Here is a 21,894-nt window from a genome sequence, read left to right as displayed (position 1 = left end):
CGGAGAGACGCGGCTGGCCCCAGGCAGCCCGGTGGGCGCGAGAGTCGGGATGGAGCATGTCCACGCTCCCCCCGCGGCAGGCGGCGGCGGGCGGCGGCCCAGGGTGGCCTGAGGCGGATGCATGGCAGGCAGAGGAGCATAGCCTCGCGTGCCAGGACTCAGCCTCTGTGCCCGCTGCCAGGCCCCAGCTCCCCGCCGAAAGCCGGAGAAGGCCAGAGTCTGCAGTGCCCCCGGGGTCTCCCCGCCCTGCGTCCCGGGTGCCAACACAGAGCAGGGTCTCGTGGTCCTGCTGACGAAGGGTGCGCCGGCATGGGAACCCAGGCGGGGCTTAGCTCGCTCCCCGAAGTGCGCTGTGTAGACTTGACCGGGCTCCGTTACGCAGGGCTTGGGGACGGAGTTAGAAACCGCCCTCCAGTCTCTGTGGCTCGGCCGCTGGCCTGGTCACTCTGGTGTGCGGACCCCACTGGTGCCCGGTCCAGGGAACCGCAGAGACGAGGAGGGGCGGGGGCGGGTTTCTGGGGCGCCGCCAAGAAACCGCACTTTGTCAAAGGCCAAGGTGGAAAGAGAAGGCCCTTCCGCTGCAGGAAGGGGCCAGCTGGACATGCAGAGTGGGAGGAGGACGTGGTCCAGGGCAAGGCGCGGGGGGCGGGGCGGGCGGCAGAGGGCAAGGTGAGGGGCCGCGCGGGCTGCCGACCACCGCCGTGAGAGAGCACGGTAGCAGGGAAGCTCCAGCGTCGGCTTCCACAGTGGGCAGTCAAGGAACCCCTTGCTTGGGTGCACGCAGGGCCCCAGGGGAGTGGCCAGGCTGCCGGGGGCGAGGTGGCAAGTGCTGTGCGTACTGGCTTTCGCCAGACAGCCCCGGTTCAAATCCGCTCCCTTGCTTGGGTGCACGCAGGGCCCCAGGGGAGTGGCCGGGCCGCCGGGGCCGAGGTGGGCGAGCGCTGTGCGTACTGGCTTTCGCCAGACAGCCCCGGTTCAAATCGGCTCCGCCTCCCACTCCGCTCTTGGCTCCCGTCAGCACGGCCTCTCCGGGCCTCAGTTTCTGCGTCTGCTCCAGTGGGGGTATCATAACAGCTGCCCCGAAGGGTCCCGTGAGGGGTGTGGGCACCGGCCGGGGCTGGGCAGGGGTGCAGAGCAGCCCCCCGCCCCCGGCCACAGCGGCTCCTCGGCTCTCACAGGCTCTGGGCCACCCAAGGCCGCCCGCCCGGGACCCGGCCCTCAGGTGTCCCAGGTTCCACCCGGCCCCGCCCGGCCTCCTTCTGGTGGAGACCCCGCGGCTGGAGGCCCACTCGCCCCTCGTCTGCTGCTTCTGCACCGGCTGCGGCCGGCCCAACAGATGGGGTTTTCACGCGGCAACAAGGGGCCCATTGAGGCACCGTCCGGGCACTCGAGCGCGGCACACGTCGTCAATGGCGGCTCTGTCTGTCCCCGGGTGGCGCGTCTGTCCGGGGGAGAGACTTCTCGTGCTCTGGGGACAGCGCCGCTGCCCGGCCAGACACGCCGGACACCCGCCAGTCATGACAAGGCCTCTCGTTTGAAGACAGCTGGAAACTCACACCAGGCTGCTGGAACGCGCGCTCTGCGCCGGGACCGCGCAGGAAACCCTGTGCACCACCCCCTTCCTCCCGCAGCAGAGCTGAAGGGCACCCAGGGCCCTCGGGTAAGGGGCCCTAGCCACCCTGGCCCCTCCTCTCCTGGAGGGTCCTGCGCTGAGGCCATCGGCTGAGGGAGGGGCTGCCGGGACCCCGTGCAGCTGCTGCACCCCCGGGCCCGCCCGAGGCCACGGGAGAAGGGGCCGAGAGGGGTCCCATCGGCCCACCTGGCGTGGACGTGGCTGCCGCGGAGCCAGCAATGGAGGGGAGGAGAAGACGAGGCGCGGCCTGTCGCCCACTGCCCTGGCGCCTCTCTGAGCTGCCCCCGCCCCCCAACTCTCTCCCCTCTCCAAAGGGAGGGCAGAGGAGGCTCCGAGGGCAGGGAGGGAGTCGCGGGGGTGGGGGCACCAGACATGGCCCGGTGCGGGCTGCGACCCGGTGGTAGGGGGAGAAGCCTTGTCGCCCAGGCCCCTTCAGTGCTCCCACACCCAGGGCCAGTGGCAGGGGCCGGGCGGCTGTCACCCCTGCTCACCGCGGGTGCCGGGCTGCAGCCCCCGTGGCCTGTGGCAAGCTGAGCCAGCGCAGCCGCCTCCTGTGCCAAAGCCCAGGGCGTGGGGACCGCCAGGCCTCCTGCTGCAGCCGCCTGCCCCGAGGGGTCTGCACGGCCCTAAGGGCGGGCCCCCTCCCTGGGACCCTCCCTGCCCAGACCCCGAGTCCGGGCCCCGCGGCACAGCAGGGAGCTCGCTTCTCCGTGGCAGCCGAGTGCTGCCCTCGTCCGCCCTTGGCTATTCTTAGCAGCCAGGATCCAAGATTAGCACAGGAAGCGCCAGCTCCGCCGTGGTTTGGAACCTCCGACTAAAAGGTTCCGGCCACACAGGCCCACGGCCGGGCCCGCGGCACCGTCGCAGAGGCTCGCGCCCCACTGCAGCAGGACCGCGTGCCCCCGCGCAGCGCGGCCCTGGCAGGCGCTGCCCCTCCTCCCCGGGCCCGCGGCGGCCCGGGGACGCGCCCGCCGCGGGGGCCCCCGCTCACCATGAGGATGCGGCGGTAGCTGTCCCGGTCGATGCCCCACAGCTTGAGGTCCGTCTTGGCTCTCACGGTCGCAGCCCTGGGGGTGCCGTAGATGAGCGCGAGCTCCCCAAAGCTGCCTCCCTCGCTGATGCTGGTCACCCACTCCCCGTTGACGTACACCTGCGGGGCAAGCGAGACGCAGTGTGGCGCAGGGTCCTGCGTCGAGCGCCTGAGCCGCCACGAGGGGGCACCCGGCCTGCGTGGCCCGGCCCCTCGCTGGGGGCAGAACGTCCCCCACCCAGCAATGGTCTCCACCCAGCTGGACCCGCCCCATGGCCCCCCTCGTCACGCAAGGCCAGGGCCACGGTGGGGCGGCCACGGTCGTGGCTTTGGGGATCCGCGGGCTGGGGTGAGCAGGGAGCGGAGCCCCTAGGCCGGTGGTCAGCACGCACACTGGCCAGCTGGGACCACAGGCCCTGCCCAGGGCTGCAGCTCAGCCTCTCGCCCGTGCTCGGCCGTCCCCTCTGGGACTTGGTTTCCCTAACTGCAGACCCAGGAGCCAGCTCCACTGCGGGCCACGCTCCAGGCCCCGGAGGCAGCCAGGCTGACAGAGCCCGCTCCACGGACACTGGCCGGGGCTCCTCCCAGGGCGGTCCCCGGGCCCGGGGCCTGAAGCCGAGCCACGGCAGGGGCCGACCAGGAGGCCGGGACGGTCGCCGCGCACGGCAGGGCTGGCCTCTTCCACGCACAGGCTGTGCAGCCTCGTCTGCGCAAGAATAGTGTGGATTGTGCATTATGCAGGGATCGTGCAGACTCAGTTACTATAAATTGACACAAGGCGCTCTTTATCCGCCCCGTGTGTCCACGAGCTCAAAGAATAGTTCCTATTGGCAGAACGGGCGCCCGTCGGAAAGAATGGATTGCGACGAGTCATGGAAACCATTATGACGAGAATCAATGACTCGTTATCCGGCAATAACGGCGCACAGAGCGCGCCGGCAGGTGGGCGAGGGGGCGGGGCGAGCCCCAAGTGTCAAGGGCAGCAGAAATGACGGCGTGTAACGGCGAGAGCCCACCTGGACGGGCGCAGCCTCCGGGGGACGGACATGCAGACCCAAGGCCCCGCAGCCCCTCACAGCCAGCTGCAAGGGGGCGGGGGTACCCAGCAGGTGAATGCCAGCCTCACTGGACAGGCCACAGGGGCCGAGGCCCCAGCAAGGCAGGTGAGGCTCGCCCACCCGGACCGGCCGGCGTGCTGCGCCCCACGACCTTCGTGCAGGCTGGCGGCTCTCAAGCCGCACGTGAGCTTCCGCTCGCTCAGATCGGGACGGGAGCGGCCGCTGCTGACCAGACGTGGACAGACGCGCACCCCGGAGCCCAGGGCGCGGCTGCGTTTGCCCAGCGCGGTCCTGGTGAGGTGGCGGGCTCGGCTCCTCCCTTGGCGCGCACCGCGTCTGCCTCTGCGCAGCATTGCTGGGGCCGGCTCTGCAGCCCGCAGCCACCGAGCACCGCGGGGCCCCGTGAGCTGGGGGCGTCGCTCAGCTCCTTCCAGCCCGCCGGAGCTCGGGGGCGCGTGGTGTCGGAGCCCGGCGGGGCGGTAAGCGCCCCCGGGACCCCTGTGCTTCTCGCTTAGGGGCACGATGAGGTCACCCCTCAGATGGCTGCCCCGGGCAGGGTGCAGAGCAGGGCACCTGAGAGCTGGCCGTGGCTGCGCCCTCCGACGCAGCATGACACAGGGTGGTGCTGGGGTGCACTGTGCTCCCACAAATATGGGCTTGCGTCCGAACCCCTCCTTGGAAACTGGGTCTCTGAGGACGCCACTGGCTGACATGAGGCCAGCTGGACGCAGGACGGGGCCCAGGACCCCAGGGCAGGCGGCGCCTACCCGCGCCCACCTGCGCCTCGGCTCCAGGCACCCCCTGCCTCGGGGCGCCTGCTGTGGGGGCTCCGCGATGGCAGCGTCAGGAAACCCAGGTGAGAGGAGGGCGGCCGCGGCGGCGGGGAGGGGTCAGGGTCGTGACGACGCGGTATTAGAGAAAACTGCCGCGCACAGTGGCAGACGGCACAGCCTCGTGCTGGGTGCTGGACTGTGCCTCGCTCCTCCGTCACGTGGTTTCCTTGGCCATGGGTTCTCTGGCCGCCCCCCTCTTGCCCTGCCCCGTTTCCGCCTCCATCCACTCACGGTCACCCAGGGGCCCCTGGGGACTCGGCAAGACAGGCTGTCCACGTGGGGCTCTGGCGGGTACCCAAGCAGAACAAACATGCGAGAACCACGCAGAAGGCAGCCCAGGACGGGGCTCTCCGGGGAAAGTGCCACGCTGCAGCACGCTCAGGCCTCTCGGCCGAGCGGGGGCGACCACGGCCAGGAGCCAGCCACGCAGGTGAGCCACGGACGCGCCAAGGCCCTGCGGCAGGCCCGAGGGGCCCACAGGTGGTGAGGCCAGGGGAGCGAGCGAGACACCCGGGCGGCTGGGGCAGGCAGGGCGGGGGCAGATCCCAGGCGACAGCTGCGCGTCCGCCTGGCGTTTGTAGAGCTCCTCCGGGGCTACATGGACGGTTTGGCGGTAGCCAGAGGGGATGTGGGGGCCGGTGCCAGGGCAGTGTGTGACGCGTCAGCAGAGCGCACTGGGGCCCATGCTGCCCAGTCCTGCCCCCGGGGAACTTTCAGGAAGCCCTTGGGGAGGCCGGGGCAGCCGACTCGACCTGGGACGGACACAGACAAATACGCAGGTGCAGGCCGAGGTGTCGTCCCGAGGCAGGGGTCGCCTGGCCATGCCCACGCCGAAATCCAGACTGACAGCTCAGGGCCGGGCCCAGGGTGGCTGTGGCAGGCGCGCATGCCCTGGAGGCACGGAGCCCAACACCGGCCGCGCCGCGCCGCCCTCCAGGCCGTTCCAGGTCAGCTCCGCTGAGGGAGAAGGGGAGGCGGGGGCGGGACCAGCCACCTGTGCGGCCGAGCACGCCAGCGGGCGGGCAGCTTCGGCTCTCCTGGGCGGTGGGAAGGAACGAATGGCCCATCCCCTGCCCTCTTCCCAGGCTCCCGGCAAGGGCGGGGCGGCCGCAGCAGGCGGCAAGAGCCGACCATCCCCCCCTCGCCACAGAAACCGCCAGCCTCGACCTTCCTTTGTGCCAAGCGTGCAGGCAGCCGCGGTGTTTGCCTTCTGCCCTGGCTCTGTCCGCCGTGGCTGGACAGTGTCCCTGCATCTCGTGCAGACGGGAAGGTGGCTCCCTCGCTGTGGAGCCCCGGGGCGCCCGCCCCCCTGCAGACCCCAGCCCAGAACCCGGTGCCGCCAGCGCCGCGCGGTTGGGCCACGTGCCCGGCCACCGCCTGCCCTTCCCCGGCCAGCGAGCGGCTGGAACCAGCGCCGGGGACACCGTGCACAGGGTCTGCGCTCTGCGACGGCGGCTCCCCTGCCTTGAAGGCTGGAAGCGGCTCACCCAGGAACCGTGGGGAACGAGGGGCAGGGGCTGCGAGCACGAGCCCCAGCTGGCTGGACGGCGACCCCGGGCCTTGGGACCCCGCAGGACCTTTTTAGGTAGAAAGGCCGTGCTTCACGAATAAAGGAAAAGACTATTTTTACACTTAGGGAAACGGGCTATAGCTCTTGGCACACTGCAGCTGGCACTCTCGGCACCACCTGGCTAACTGTAACTTAAACCCAAACTACAGGCATCCGGTCACCTGGTGCCTCTGGCCGTCCAGGTGGGCTCGCCCGGTGGGGGGCACAGCCAACCCGCCCCCTGACGAGGTCAGACCGGGGAGGGTGGCATGGTGCACCCGAGCAGGCAGGAGCCACCCCCAGCCCGCTCCTACCCCAGCCCCAAGCAACCACCACTGCAGCCGGCAGGCTCACCCCCGGGAACCGTGGAAAGATCTAGAGCCTCCGGCCCTGGCTCCGGCCCAGCCAGGCAGCGCCCCGCCTCGAGCAGGCACAGGGCAGCTTTCAGGGCCCGAGCAGGGGCCCGGCTGCCGTCCGCGCCGGGAGGAGGGGGGCGGCGGCGAGGGTAATTACAGTCGTGCCCACGGCCCGCCCGCTGGCCTCCGCCCGCTGGCCCACTCCAGAGTCCTGGCCGGGCGTCTTTGATCCCTTCAGAAGTGGCCTCGCCACCCCCTATTTACTCCCCACATCACAGAGCTGCCGCCTGCGGCCCCTTGGCCGGCCTCGCCCGGCCCTGCCTGGAGGCCTGGCGCGGCCACTCGCGACATCCCCAGCGGCCCCAAGCTCAAGGCGGGAGCCAGGGAGTGGGCGCCTGCGGCTGGGCAGGCTCCGGGCTGGCCACGCCGAGGGTCTGCTGGGTCGACCAGGTGGCCCTCGCCGTCTCCTCTCGCAGCCCGCGCAGTCCAGCACCACGCCGAGAGGCACGGGGAGGGGCGGCGGTGGGAGGGGCACCCGGGACCTCCAGGGCTCAGCATCTGGGGATCCTGGACCTGTGCTCTGGGGCTCCAGGTGCTGGGGGTGTGGGGAGAAGAGCGCGCACGAGACCTGGGGAAGGGGCTCCAGCTGAGCTGTGGGAGGGGCAGGGGCTCGGGCCAGGTTCCCCAGTTCAGTGTTGATCCAAGAGCGGCTCGGAGCAGTTGCCCCACACTGGGGAGGGGCAGGGTCTTGAGGGGCGAGCAGGAGTTCACCAGGCAGAGCAGAACAGGATCAGCGGGCGCGACACAACACCCACCAACTTCCTGCTGTTTGGGGGTCTCCGTGGGGGAAGCAGTGGCGTCTGTCCCGCCCACAGGCTCCTCGCAGGGCCGAGCGAGCGTCTGCACAGACTCAGTGCTCAATAAACAGGAAGAGAGGGTCAGAGCGGAGAGGAGGGGAAGGAGGGCTCGAAACCGACATCGCCGGGGCGACTGGAGCCGGCTTCCCGCATACGGGGCCCCCAGTCCAGTGCCCGGTCTCAGTCCCTCAAAAAGAAAAACAGTCATCGCTCTGTGTGTCCACAGGACACAGGTAAGAAGCAGTGAGGTTGTGGTGTGTGCGTGACAACTCGGACAAGCCTGGGGGCCGAGCACGGGATGTGCGCCGAGGAAAGGACGCGTGCTGCCACGACCCAAAACGAGCAACGTGGCGTCAACGGCCAGAATACAGGTCACCAGGGACAGAGGGTGGCTCGGGAAGGGAGAGCTGAGGTTTAACCCGGGCAGAACTGGTGAAAAGTTGTTTGGAGATGAATAGAAACGGGGAAAGCTCATCGCAGGGTTTGTAACGAGCAGTGCTAACGGGGGTATAGTAGTTGTTTGTTTTCGCGTTTTTTTCTTTTTCTGGAGTAAGAAAAATGCCCTAATACTGAAGTGATGAATGCACAACTCAGTGATTATACCAGATACCGATGATTGTACACTTTAGATAAACTGGTTTATGAACAAAAAGGCAACAACCAGGTGGGTTGGGGGAAGACACCACCTGCGAGGCACGAGCTATGGCAGTGACACTCCCGACCGCGCTCGCTCACAGTGTGTTACGAACGTTTCACAGCCACGCGAGGAATTTGTGCTGGAGTGACGTGTGGGAGCCTGCGTGATGTGTGCGTGTTTGCTTTGTGTGTCCACAGCTCTTACTCCACACTCGTTGTTCATGTATGTTCATGCATGAGTGAGAGACTTCAATGAAAATGTTTAAACGAAGTGGCCGCAGCCACGGGGGAGACCGGGAGCTGGTGGCGCAGACCAAGGACCCGACCGGCAACCGGAGCCGGGCCGCCCGCTCTGCATCGCTCAGGCGGCGGCTCTCGGCTCAGGAAGGCGTGTGCAGGGGGGAGGCAAGGGTCGGTTCATGTCCGGCCTGCGCGGGAGCCACGCTCCAGCCCCGGCTGCCCGCAGGCCTGGGTCAGCATGGCCTGGCCGATGCCAGCGGACGGCAGCGTCCCCAGCGCCCCCAGGCTGGCGCAGGCCGGCGTGCGGCCATGTGCGTCTGTCCCGCTTCCGCTCTGAGGGGCTTTTTTTAAACCCGGAGCAGAGCCAGCGGCAGACGCTCCGAGGCCTGGCAGTGGAGGCCGGGCCGGAAGCCTCCCGCTTCCTCTGTGGTCTTGGCAGCCCTGCAGCCCGCACTCCTGCCTTGGTTTCCTTCTTTGGTGAACCTGGAGGCTCCCAGACACGGAGGGCCACCTGGGGCTCGGGCCAGGTGCTGAGCGGCCAGCTGAGCTCAGACAGAGGAAACCCCAGGCCCGATCCGCACCGGCCGTGGGCGGTGAGTCATCTGACTTCCTGTGTGGCCGGCTCAGAAGCAGAGGGGGAGCCTGCTCGAGTCCCCAGGGGCTGGCGACGACGGGGACTTGACGTGGACGGGCTGCCGCGGAAATGAGGAGTGCCCACCCCGAAATAGCTGGGAGCAAGCCAAGGTCCAGCCTGGGAGTGACTCAGCTGCCCAGCCAGGGGGACGCCGCCCACGCCCCAGGCTGGCCCCTCGTGCCCCCGGCGGGAGTCGGGCGCTGTCCCTGGCGCAGGTGTCGCCAGTCCCCCGGGGACTCTGGGGTCGCCATGCTGGGCGTCCGGGGCCCCCTGATGTGCCTGAACCCAGGACCCTCAGGGCCCAGGACAGAGCCAGGCTGCCCTGGGGGGGTGCCGGTGGGGGAGCTTAAACGAATGGCCCCACCAACGAGTGCAGGCCCAGCGGCCGAACAAAGCAAGGGCAGTGCCGTGAGGGAAAACTGTGTGGAACCCCCAGTCGAGAAAAGAAGAGGCAAACTGAGACCAGAAGGCTAAGAGTGAGCAAACCAGGCAGAGATGCTGGGGGGCGGGCAGGCGAGGGGGGGCCGTGGGGGGTCGGGGGGGGGTCCCAGGAGGGGGTCCCAGGAGGGGGGCCGGGCAAGGGGCACGGGGGCAGTGCTCGGGGCGCCCCGTGGGCCTGCGTCTTGGGCCCTTCCTCAAGGTCTGGTCACAGGGCTGGGCTGAAGCCCAGTGAGCCCTAGAAGCGCTGGGTCAACGCCGGCCCCACGCTGTTTCCCAGGAGCCCCGGCTGTGGGTGGACAGTGGCCCTGGGCCCAGCGCAGAGGCCCGAGGTGCGGAAAGAGCTAGAAGCACATAGGGGCGCCCCAGTGCCCGGCCGGACCCAGAGGAGGGCAGGGGCTCCCGAGCATGCGGCTCTGCTGCGGACCCCGCGCCCGAGGCAGGGGGTGGGGAAGAGCACGAGAGAGCCAGGGGGCGCGGGGCGGGGCTGGGCGCCCACACGGCGCGGCAGCTGCAGATGGGAGGCAGGGACGCCGCGCGCCTCCCAAGCTCGTGTGGGGAGATGCGGGCGTAACAGGACGACGCGCGCGCCCCCCCAGTCCGCGGGGCGGGAGTCAGGGGACAGCCCACCTGCACCCACGGCCACGCCACTGCCTGTCGCGGCTGGGAAACCAGCCCGCGCCCTGCCGCGGCCGTGACTGCACCCTCACTCGTTAGCGGGCGGCGCACAAAGCACCTGAGCAGAGGCTCGGCTCTCGGGGGCGGCACGGGGTACTCACGTCCACTTCTCCTTGGTCGATGACGTAGAAGTTGTCTCCTTCGTCCCCTGTAATGAGAAGCACACGCGTGACAGGCCACCGGACACGAGGGCACCTCCGCTCGCGGGCAGCCTCTGTCCACACTGTCGGCCATCATTTAAACGCCGGCCGCTGACGCACGCTGGCGCAACCCGCTAGCTCCGCGTCCTCGCGCTCCACCTGGACACACACCTTGCTGGATGACCGTCTCCCCCGCGATGTGCGTCACCGGGAACATGGCGTCAAATATGTCACTGGAAGAGAGAAGACGGGCGTGGGCGCGCACGCACGAGGCCGGCCGCGCCGTTCAAGCAGCCCGTGCTCGTCAGGAAACGAGAGGCTCCTCGGGGTCAGGAAATGACCCTGCCTCATCCAGCTCCCCTGAGATGACTGCCGTGGGTCAGGGCAAGGGTCAGGTCTGGGTCAGGGGGAGGGTCCAAGGGTCAGATCTGGGCCAGAGGTCAGTCCTGGGTCAGGCGTGAGGGTCATGTTAGGGTCAGGGGGCAGGCCTCGTCTTTCGCGGCTTGGCTTTCACCACATCGGGCTGCACTGCAGATGCGCTTTGTGATCCGTGTGGAAGCACCCACAGGCAGGCGTGCGTCCCCTGCCAGCACGGCCCCTGGAGCGCGGTGGTCTCCGCGATGGCCTGTTTCCTCTTTCCTTTCCTCAGGGAGAGCCTGGCAGTGGGTGGCTGCCCAGGACTCTCGCCGAGGACGTGACCAGAAGCCTCTGGCACACGATTAGTGGTCTAAAAATACACTCCCTTCCCGTGCTGACCCACAGGCCTCGGGCCTGGCGCGGCTCAGCCTCGGGCACCGCCAGCTGGGCAGGCGGGCTTTCCATCTTCTAAATTGGTATGTGGAGCCGACCCAGCAGACAGGAAGCCGGGGCGTGGAGGCCAAGCTGGCAGCACCGAGGAGGGCCGGGCATGGCCCGTCTCCAGGAGCCCTGGCTTGGCTGCGCTGCAGCCAGAGCGGAGGTGCCCGCGGCGGACTTCCTGAGGGGCCCTCGCCACCTCCGAGGCCACACCCGGGGCGCCCAGAAGAGGAGCCTCCACGCCTGCACGTCCTGCGCCGTGCCAGCAAGGACAGGCAGGCGGGGCCTCGGCTGGGAGACGCGCCCGCCCGCGGGTTACCCCCGAGGTCCCGGGCACGTTGAGGACACGGGCAGCCCAGGCCCGGCCACAGTGTCCGGCGGCACGGCCCTCCCAGCAGCCTGCTTTCTATTTGGGAATGTGGCTCGAGCTGCTGGCCCCAGCCCCACCGGCCAGCCAGCGGAATTCCGGTTTCCTGCGGTCCCTCTCGGAGGCCAGAGGGCAGGGCCCCGCTTGGAACTCGGGCCATCGGGCCTCCCCGTGCAGCGAACGCCCCCAACGGAACGTCTGCAGGAGGCTTCCTGCCACTGCTTTTTAAACGGCGTTTCTTCAAAACCACCAAACAAGGGCTCTTCAAATGAACAGCTCCCTAAAAAACGATTTAACACGTCCTCCCTCACTTTTAAATCAACTGTTGGCGCATAATGGTACACTATTTCCAAAAACCAGCAGCTGCTCCTGTGCTCACCACCCGAATCTGGCAGATGTTGGCACTCTGCCGTTCGCTCAGATTCCTCTCTCCTCACGGAGGAGCCCACCCCACGTACATGCTGCCACTCCTGCCTTCCACGGTGCACCCGAGGAAAGGCCGGCTGTTAGCTGGTGGTTCTGTCATTGAATACACAGACCCTTTGCGCCTTCCTCCCTGTCCAGGTCCCATTCCCTGAGACCAGCCTTGTGAACACACGTGCGTCCCGGAGCTCCGCCGGCTCCTGCCTCTCCTTCGTCTACCCCAGAGCTGGCCGGGGAGAGGGAGGCAGGACAGCAGGCATGTCCCCCATAACCTGGGGGCCCCACCCTTCTGGAAGAGGGACCCCAGGCAAGGCTCGCTCTGCTGCCGTCCCCACCCTGGGCCCCCACGGGCGGAGACGGAGAAGCGGCCTCACCGCCGAGAAGGCCACGGCTGCCTCTCACCTTACAGGAAACTGCCCCTGGGCTCAGCACACAGCTGTTAGCCCAGGGAGGCGGGTGCCAGGGAGGTGCCCAGGGAGGTGGTGCCCACCGCGCTCCCCAGGCAACCCCCGGCCCCGGCGCACTTGGCCCCAGAGCCCCCGGGATGGGCCGAGCCACCCATTTCCGCAGGGTCTGCGCTTGGCGCCCAGCAGCCATGGCGTCCGAGGCGGATTTCCCGGGTGCCGTTTGGAGCCCAGCTCAGAGGCCTCAGCTTCGCGTGGACATCCACCTGCTCCAAAGCCGGAAGTTCACCTCCCACACTCGTGTTCCCGGGTGCTCGAGCAGAGCCGACGTCTCCCGAGAGGGTCCGAGGTCAGCTCCAGCCCTGAGGCCCAGGAGAAGCCGCCGGCAAATCCCAACCTGCCATATTTCTGGAAAAAAATCCTGCAAATGGAGGCTACCATTTGGGCTTTTTAATTCCCCACCAAATAAAAGCTGATTTTATTGTGCAACAGGTGATTCGAACAGCAGAGCAGTCACCCTTCGCTCTCTAAAATCTCAACCCCACTCTCCGAGCGCCACGTTAAAATAAGCCCAGGATGGGTGTAGCTCAGTGCCCGAGCACCTGCTTCGCATGTACGATCCCCAGTACCTCCAAAAAAAATACCATACGATAAGGCCAGGTCTCAGCTCACAGGTACGTCTTTTCAACACAGCTATCCTGCAAGTTGCCTGTTTGGATCTTGAAAAGCAGGTGTTCAACACACCTGGCCACGCCGCCCCAGCCCGACCCTTCAGGAGGATGCGATGCACACCGGGCCAGGGTGGGGACCGAGGCAGAAATCCACCTCGAAGGTGCTGTGAGGAGGGGTCCAGACAGTGGGCGGGCTGCATCCCCCATCCTCACGGCTCTGCCGGCCTCGCCCCCCTGCCGTCCTCACGACTCTGCTGGCCTCGGCCCCTCTCCCCCCGCCCCATCCCTCCCGTCCCCCCCATCCTCACGGCTCTGCCGGCCTCGGCCCCTCCCCCCCACTCCATCCCCCCCAGCCCCATCCTCAAGGTTCTGCTGGCCTCGGCCCCTCTCCCCCCACCCAGTCCCCCCCATCCTCACGGCTCTGCCGGCCTCAGCCCCCGCCGCTGTCCTCACGGCTCTGCTGGCCTCGGCACACCCCCCGTACCCTCCGTCCTCACGGCTCTGCCGGCCTCGGCCCCTCTCCCCCGTCCTGGCAGAAGGCAGATCCTGGCTCATGCCCTTGAGGTGGGAACTGGAGACTCCTGCAGAAACAGGGCTCTGATCAGATCCCCACCTGGGGCAGCGACAGCTCTGCGCCGAGCCGCCCCATCCGAGAGCATGAGCGGCGCTCAGCCGTCCACGTCCTCCGGGAGGGCCTGGGTGTCCTCGGCCTGCGCCTCCGCGTGGGCCCACCTAGTGCACGAGCAGAGGCTGCTCGTTAGGGGTTGTTAGGTGATTGCCTCCGCCCCGACCCCCCACACGGGCCCTGGGGCTTCTGGAAGGAGAGCTCGCAGCAGCCGCTGAACACCCACAAAATTCTCACGGTGTCTCTGCTGATGGTGACACAGAGGTGACCCCGTCTGTCTTCTGTCTTCCCTTCCTGCCTTCCCCCTCGTTTTTATTTTCTCTGCTCTCCTCAAAACAAGGCTCAGCCACAGATGGCCTCGTCCCGGCCCCCTCCGAAGGGCATGTTACAAAGCCCCACGTTCGGGGCACACGACTACTCGATGAAGGAATTCCCCTTCCACTCTTCGTGGGCTAAGAACTTTCGCGACAGTCTTTGTACTTTATCAAAGCCTTTTTCAACAACTCCTTGCTGTCTCATGATTTTTCTCCTGTGACCTGTTAACGTGGTCAGTTCACCAATGTTGAACCGTCCTTGTGTTCTGGGTGACTCTGCTTGATCACGACGTGTGGTTTCTCTATACACTGGATTTGCTTGGCTCTTGAGGCCTGGTGTGTCTATGTTCATAGTGACATAAGCCTGTCGTTTTCTCTGCTTGTTATCCATTCTGAGCTGTGGGGTCAAGGTTGAGCTGATTCATTCATGTGCTGAGCAACCTCCAGCAGTGAGAACTGACTTGGTCGGGGCTCAGAAATGGACCTGTAAAGCCACTGGGCTTGGGAGGGAAGGTTTTGGCTACCGATCAGTTCAGTTAGTGCTCATTGAACAATTCAAGCTTTCAGTCTCTTCATGAGCCAATGTTAGTTCCCAACCTTTAAAATTTGAGAGAATTCATAAAAACCCAAAATCCTAGCTTTTCTTTTTAAAAAGTTAAAAATTTAAAAAAGACCATCTGTCAGCACACAGCCTGCATTCTCAGGAAATAAGAGTATGGGTGCAGCTGCCCCGCCCTGCGCAGAGGCGCACACTCCGCAGCCCTCGCCGCCCCCCACTTCCACCCCATGAGGGGCGTCCTGGACGGGTCCCTGCCTGGACAGATGCAGGATGCTGGGGCGCTGGGCCCCTGCAGGGGCGGCACCCTGCCCGCGCCCAGGTGTTGGGAAGACTGGGCAAGCTAAGAGGACGGCACCGCCATCAGCGCTCCCCGAGCCGCGGCCGCTGCCCCCAGGCCACAAGCACAGCAGCTCGAGCCCCTCCCCCAGCCCTGCCTACAAGTTCAGCCACATCTCAGCGCCCTGGGCCTGAGCTCCGGTCTCAGCCAGCCTCATGGTCTGCTCTGGCTTTTTGTTTTGATTGGCTTGCGCGTCTAACGGGGGTGGGGGGTTGGGGGTGCGGGGTCTACTGGCTGCAGGAGCCTGGCAGGTAAATGCCCCCCATCTCGACAGGAACCAGCCTGACCAGTTCTCAGGCCCTGGCCACCCTGAGTGGGGCCAGGGGGCAGGCAGGACACCCCCGGGCCAGCCTATGGGAAACCAAACCAGAGGGGCCACCCCCTGCCAGCCCCACGTGGACCCCCCCTCCCACCCACACGTCAACATTGTGCATTTCAGAGCGAAGCCTTACACAAAAGGGGGGGACTTTGCAACCTTTAAGCAAAAAGCACCATAGAGTTCACGGCAGTCAGAAGCGATAAACCAGGCGGATGCAAAGTGCGTAAAGACACCTGTGCCTTTTTCTTTTTAATGGTTTAGTTTGAAAACTCTTGAGCCTTCAGAAGCCTGTGGGGTGATGCCCACCAGCTGTTGAAGAGAAAAGAGCCCACAGGCCCCGACAGGCTGGAAAACGCAATCGAGGTACGGGAGGCAGAGCGAGGCAAACAGGAGGGAAGAGGCCGCGCCAGGTGCCACACAGGCCCGGGCGCGCGCGGACGACGCCACCAGGGGAGAGGGCTGCAAGCGCACCTGCAGCTCTGCGCAGTGCTCTGCCGCCCATGTCGCGGGCTCTCGCGGGCTCCGCCGCGCTGGGTAAAGGAGGGGCCCATCTGCCGCAGGTCGGGGCGCCGCCATGGCCCAGGCTTGTGTTTAGGCTTCCCCAGTGTTCGGGCGAGAGCTCGCTCCCTCCCTCTGTTTACTGCCATTTTCCAAACTGTTCTCTCAAAGCAGCAATAACTCAGTCCCCGGCGCCTCCCGGAGCGGCAGCAGCGCTGCCCGGCTCCTCTGCTGACGCCTGGGGCCGCGAGCTCAGACCTCAGCTGCCAGGCTGGGTGTGCGGGGGGTGGGGTGGGGCGCCTGGGAGGGGCACGAGCCAAGTGGGAAGGAGCTGAGGCGGGAAGCCCGGAGCCAGCGCCCACCGGGGGCAGACATGGGAAAGGGAGCTCCCCTAGAACGTGCCCGCCCCTGGAGCCAGCGTGAAAGACGCCGAGGCACGCAGAGCCGGGCACGAGCCTGCCCAGCACCGCGCTGGCCGGCAGCACGTTCAAACGCCTGAGGGCTGGCTGGGCTCAGTAAGTTCCAGAGCGCGGTGCCGCAGAGCACACCTGTGGGCGCTGGGCTCACGCTGCTAAAGCCGGCACAGGAGACCAGGCTTCTCATGAGCACTGATTCACAGCACGACGCCTAGGGCGGCCACAGCAGGCGCAGGGCCTGGGCAGGCACGGCCAGGAGGGCTTCGTGGCCTTTGCCTTGTCCCTGAGGTGGAATCCCCAGTGGAGCCGCTGGTCTCTAGAGGGCACGTATGTGCTTGTGCTCGGGGAAGATGTCACCTTTAAAGGGAGGAAGCAGAGCGAGGCTCCCAGGGGGGCAGGCTGTGGGGCAGGCTGTGGGGCCTCCCTGTGCACCTGACGCTCGGGGAGGGACCTGAGGCCTGGCCCAGGCGGCCGCTCCCAGACCCCGAAGGACGGAAAAGCCCCGCCCGTCCCCAGGAGGGCCCCTCGCCAGGGATTGGGGTACGTGCGCCCCGCGGGCCCCTGGAGGAGGACGCGTAGCCGCACTCGAGGCCACTGGAGCAGCCGCCGCAGGCTGGACGTGCGGTGCTGCGGCAGGGACAGGGTGGGCGGGGCCATGGGCTGCAAGGCGGGCGGATGCGGAGGCTGCGCCCTTCTGCGGCCTCTGCGTCACTCAGCAAACGCCGAGGCCATGGGGCTGGCCTTCTCCCCGCGCATCAGGCTGCTTCCGAGCAGGCCCGTGTCCAGCCCGCTCCGGCCGCGCTGGCCCTGCCCCAGCTCGGGCGCCGCTTGTGGTCAGGGCCAGAGGAAACCAGCCCCTCCTCGCCCCAGCCTGGGCTGGGCCGACAGGGCGGGTGGCCGAGACCAGCAGCCGTGGAGGGCCTCCGGGTGCGCCCAGGGGCGGCCAACGGCGTCCCCGGGGTCCCGGCGAGAGGTGGGGAGGAGCTGGGGCGTCGGCGCAGGGACGCCCCGTCAGAGCCTCTGCACTCCCAGCAGGGACAGGCGACCACCAGCGGCACCAAGCACAGTGCGGCCCCTGCCGGGTCCAGGTCACGCTGGACACGCCTCAGAGGCCACTCGAGACTCGCTTGGATCCTCCTTCAAGGGCGTCTTGTCTGGGGTGGGAGGTCGCCTGGAGCCTGGGGAAGCAGGCAAATGGGGGGCTGGGGAGACCCCAGCCTCTGGGGCCCGGCTCGGCTCTGCTGGACCAGGCGGTGGGAGACACGCACAGGCGGCCGGGCCTGGCAGGAACAAGGCGGCACGGGGCTCGACTTCCGGGGTGCCGGGCGGGGCCGTCCTCACCACGCAGCGCGGCCGCCTCGTCCACCTGGCCGAGCACTCATCCTGGAGTCCTCAGAGAAGCATCCAGACCTCCACCCCAAACCGGAACCCGCCTCTGGGTGCTCGTCCACGACGGGGCTGAGGTCTTGCAGATGTCCAGGGCCTGGGAGCACGGTGGCCAGTGAGAGCCCTGGGGCGGGCACCGGGTGGGCGGCCGCACTGCTGCAAGCCGGGGGCTCAGGACGCCCGGAGGCCAGGGCTGCCGCAGCCGCACCCCGGACTCCAGCACGGACGACGCCTGGAGCTTCCCTGGCTGCTAAAACAAACACCGTGGGACGGGCCAGCGGGAGCGACGAGCACTTACTGGCTCGTGGTTCCGAGCTGGGAGAAGCCCGAGATCGGGGCGACACCAGGCGACACTCCCTCCTGGAAAATGGCGCTCCAGGGCCAGGGGCCGGGATCCCCAGTCTCGGGCTTTTGGCACAGGGCGGTGTGGGGGCGGCCTCTGGAGGGCTCACGCTCCTCGTCCAGGCCGCCCACGTCCCTCCGGCTGCGTCCTCGGCTTTCGCTCTGGCCCTCCCTCCGAGGCCTTCGTAAGAGCTGTAATCCTGGGCCACAGCTGGGCCGAGAGGGCCTGTCCGCACGTCTACCCCACAGGGACAGGTGAGGCTCAAGGACGGGTTCTCTGGACACGCAGCCCTCCGCAGGGCTGCCCGGGCTGGGCAGTGGACACACCTGCTACTCGTTTGTGTGTGAGGGTAAGCGCAGGGGAGTGAGCTCGAGGGAGCATATGTGAGCATGAGTGCGCCCGGCGTGAGCCTGAGCACGTGTCTGCACGAGCGCATTCTGTGCCCGCTGCCGCCGCACAGGCACACACTCAGCCCCACTCGGCGGGAGGGGCCGAGGCCGAGCAGGCGGTGACCACAGCTGAAGGGCAGGCAGACACGACGTCCCGAGGGAAGGGGCTCGCCGGGAGGTGGCGGGAAAGGGGTGGGGCTGGGCGCGGCTGCAGGCGCCAGGATGCGGGCCCGGGGTCACAGGCAGCTGTGGGTGGTCTCGCTGGGGCTGCCGCACTTCCACTCGCCGTGTCTTGCACGCCGTGCCGCCCACTCTGGGCCCTTCTCTGGAATCCCAGCACTTAAGCACCGTGTGGAGGGTGCCCTGGGGGAGCCTGAGGCGCCCGCTGGCTGTCCTCTGCCTGGGAGGCAGGTGCGAGGCGCGTCAAGGATGGAGGCGCCCGCAGGGCCAGACGGTCTGGGGCCTGGCATGCACCCCACCTCTGAGCGCCATGGATGGGAACAGGAACCCACAACTGCACATCCTTCTGCTCCTCAAAAGAAGGTCCAGGAGTGTCCGTGCTAGCTCCTGTTTCTCATGAGCTGTCACGGAGGATTCTAACTTCTGAATGTGCGTGTTGGTCAAAGAAAACATGACCACACCTGGAGGCAGGCCAGGCCGTCCACCTGCCCCGTGCCCAGCTACACCAGGGAGGGCAGCCCCAGACGCCCGGTGCCTCCCGCAGGACACTGTGGACCCTTCGCTCCGGCCGGGCAGCCCGGGGCAGAAGTCCTGGGGCCTTGGACCCAGCGGTCAGTGAAACCAACGAAAGGACGAGGCAGTGCTTTGCGCACTAATCTGGAACAATCTCCACGATCAGCTGTGACGTGAAAGAAAACAAATGGAGCAGCGAGCGAGCAGTCGCCTCTGGGGGGCAGGTGGACGTGCAGTCTCGGTGCTCGGGGCACAAACGGGTGCTCGGGAAAGGAGCTTGTTGTGCTTTTGCATCACCTCAAACCATGCCGTGTGTTACCTAATTAAAAGTAATGAGTCTGTTTTTCAATGCCGCCAGGTGCCGTGGGAGCCACCCTGGAGGGGCTGTGTGGAGACCACCCACCTCACTCCACACGGAGGCCCAGCTGCCTGCCACCTGTCCAGCCCCACGGGACGGCTCTGCGCAGCCGGCCTGACCCTCTGAAAGCAGCACTTGCCTTCCCGGGGCCTGCCTTGTTCTCACCTGCCAGGGGGCCTGCCCTGCTCACTCCTGGGGGGCCTGCCCTGCTCACTCCTGCAGGGGAGAGCCTGCCCTGCTCACTCCTGGGGGGCCTGCCCTGCTCACACCTGGGGGGCCTGCCCTGCTCACTCCTGGGGGGCCTGCCCTGCTCACTCCTGCAGGGGAGAGCCTGCCCTGCTCACACCTGGGGGGCCTGCCCTGCTCACACAGCAGCCTCCGTGTCCAGGTGGCCCAGGGATTTCCGCCGTGAGGGTTTCCGTCCATCGCTGGATGAGGGGCATGGTTGAATTAACCCCACTCGTTCTCACGCAGACACACCAGGGCGCTGAATTCTGTCTGGTTTTCTGAGCCCTGCGGCACAGCTAGACACGCCTGGGTACACTTGGAGGCGCCGGCACCAAACAAGCATCAGGTTTCCGTGGCTACACCTGCAGCAAGTCTGGGCCTTGCGTGGCTGAGCCCAGCGACAGGTGGGAGGAGCCCGGACAAGGCCAAGCGAGGTACAGACCCGGCTGGGGGCCTGGACCCACGTGCGGTGGCTGCTGGCCACGGGGCGAGCCCGGGCACCTGGCCACACCTCTCCCCACGAGGATGTCAGCTGACAGCGAAGGGCATTTCCTTCAGAGAGCACCCTAAAATAGAGGACGGAGAGGAGCGGAGAGCCTCCCCTTTACGCCCCTCGCAAGGCAATGCTCCAGCAGGGCTAGCATACAGCAGCAGGGACCACCAGGCATCTGTGCCGCCACGAAGACGCCCAGCAAAAAGACCAAAGGACTGCCTGCTCTAAGTCGCACGAAAGAGCGCCCAGGATGGGGAGAAGGTGGCTCCACGGGGAGGGGAGGGGCGTTAGAGTTACTGTAAACCAGGCAACGCCCAAGGCCACTAACGGCAAGCACCCGCGTGAGGCAGGGAACGCCGGAGGGGCCTGCCCACACGCCTGCCTCTGGCTGTGCTGGAGCACTGCGGCTCCAGGGGGCCACCGCCCACAGCCGGACCCCTGCAGCAATGGCCAGAGGTGCCTCTGCCTCCGTTTGTCTTTACTAGATCCTGGGGATCAGGGGAATCTTTCATATCACGAGCTGCACACAAACCTCAGGAAGAGACAGGTGCGGGAGAGTTAACACTTTAAAATGTTAAATGCAGGGTGTGACAAAGGATTACAGGACAAACCAAGAAATGGGAAAGGATGGCCCATCCAAAGGAACAGGATAGAAATCCAGAAACCGTCAATGAAGACAATCAGACAATGGACCCGCCAGGCAAAGATTTAAAAAAAAAAAAAATCCTCAATATGCACAAAGAACTAAAGGAAAAACAAAGAAAAAGCACTAAAGGTTATCAAGAAAATAACGAATGAAAAATAAAAATATGAGGATCTCAATAAAGAAACATTTTAAAAAGGAAATAAACAGAAATTGTACTTGAAGAAATATTGCAGTTACTGAAATAAAAATTTTTTAGAGGTTTCAACTGCAAATTGGAGCTGGCAAAATAAAGAATCCATGAACTTGAGGACAAGAAAGTGAAATGATTCAGGCTGAAGAGAAAAAAGAAAAAGGGATGGAAAAAAAGAGTGAGTAGAGGCTCTCCACATAGCATTAACATTCTTTACTGTATTCCAATCAAGCAAAAAATCTCCTTCAAGAAATATCCTAGCTGTAACTGCACTTTGGAATGGTGGATTAACCAAGACTTCAGTGTTTCAAGTTGATATGAGGGTTGAACTGGAACATTCTTTGTTCATGGACTGTAAGACTAAATATTGTCAAGATGTCAAATCTACTCAAAGCTATTTACAGATTCAATGCAATCCCAATCAAAATTGCAAAAGCCTTCTTTGCAGAAGTGGAAAAGCCAATTATCTAGTTTATATGGGAAAAGGAAACAGGAAAAAGAAAAAGAAAAAGAAGAAAAAAAATTTATATGGGCCCCCAAACAGCCAAAATCATCTTGAAAAGGAACGAAGTTGGAGGACTAACACTCCCCAATTTTACAACGTACTACAAAGCCACAGTAATCAAAATAGTATGTATTGGCATATGGACAGACATATACACCAGAGAAATTGAATTAGAGTCCAGAGATAAACCCTCATGGCAATGACCAACTGATTGCTGACAAGGCTGCCAAGTCCACTCAGTGCAGAAAGAAGAGTCTCTTCAACAAAAGGTGCTGAGAAAACTGGATGTCCCTCTGCAAAGGAATGAGGGCGGACCCTTACCTCACACCATATACAAAAATCAGCTAAAATGGATCATAGACCACAAGACTGTAAGAACCAAAGCTATAAAGCCTAAAGGAGAAAATGTAGGGAACTTGTGGTAGGCACTGATTTCTCAGGCTTTACACCAAAAAGCATAAGCATCGAAAGAAAAAAATAAATGGGACTTCATCAAAAGTAGAAATGTCTGTGAATCAAAGGACCTCACCATGGAAGTAAAAAGACAACCTACAGAATGGGAGAAAATATTTGGAAACCACATATCAGAATTTAATATCCCGAATATATGAAGAAAACCTACAACTCAGCAATAAAAAGATTGACTTGCCAATTAAAAGCTGGGCAAAAGACATGAGCAGACATTTCTCCAAAGAAGAAATTCAGATGGTGAATCAGCACATGAAAAGATGCTCGCCATCATGAGCCGCTAGGGAAACGCAAATCAAAGCCACAGTGAGAGACCATTTCCGCTTCTGCTGGAGTGGCTACTATTTTAAAAAGCGGAAAATTACAAGTGTTGGAAAGGATACGG

The 21,894-nt window shown here is 64.8% G+C and overlaps 1 protein-coding gene across 1 annotated transcript in view; it reads right to left on the bottom strand.

Annotated features, from left to right (window-relative positions):
• The window catches only part of PRKAR1B (protein kinase cAMP-dependent type I regulatory subunit beta), a 112,855-nt gene that overhangs the window by 24,242 nt on the left and 66,719 nt on the right, over positions 1-21,894 (bottom strand). Inside the window, exons 5-7 of the mRNA XM_058285674.2 lie at positions 10,254-10,315; positions 10,044-10,090; positions 2,625-2,783 (exon numbers count right to left, since the gene is read on the bottom strand). Of these exons, the coding sequence (XP_058141657.1) occupies positions 2,625-2,783; positions 10,044-10,090; positions 10,254-10,315 (268 nt within the window). The remainder of the gene's footprint in view (positions 1-2,624; positions 2,784-10,043; positions 10,091-10,253; positions 10,316-21,894) is intronic.

Source organism: Dasypus novemcinctus, chromosome 23 (assembly GCF_030445035.2).
Source record: "Dasypus novemcinctus isolate mDasNov1 chromosome 23, mDasNov1.1.hap2, whole genome shotgun sequence".
NCBI classification, from domain to species: domain Eukaryota; kingdom Metazoa; phylum Chordata; class Mammalia; order Cingulata; family Dasypodidae; genus Dasypus; species Dasypus novemcinctus.
Note: the sequence above shows the minus strand (reverse complement) of the source record. Positions and strands in the feature narration are given on the sequence as shown.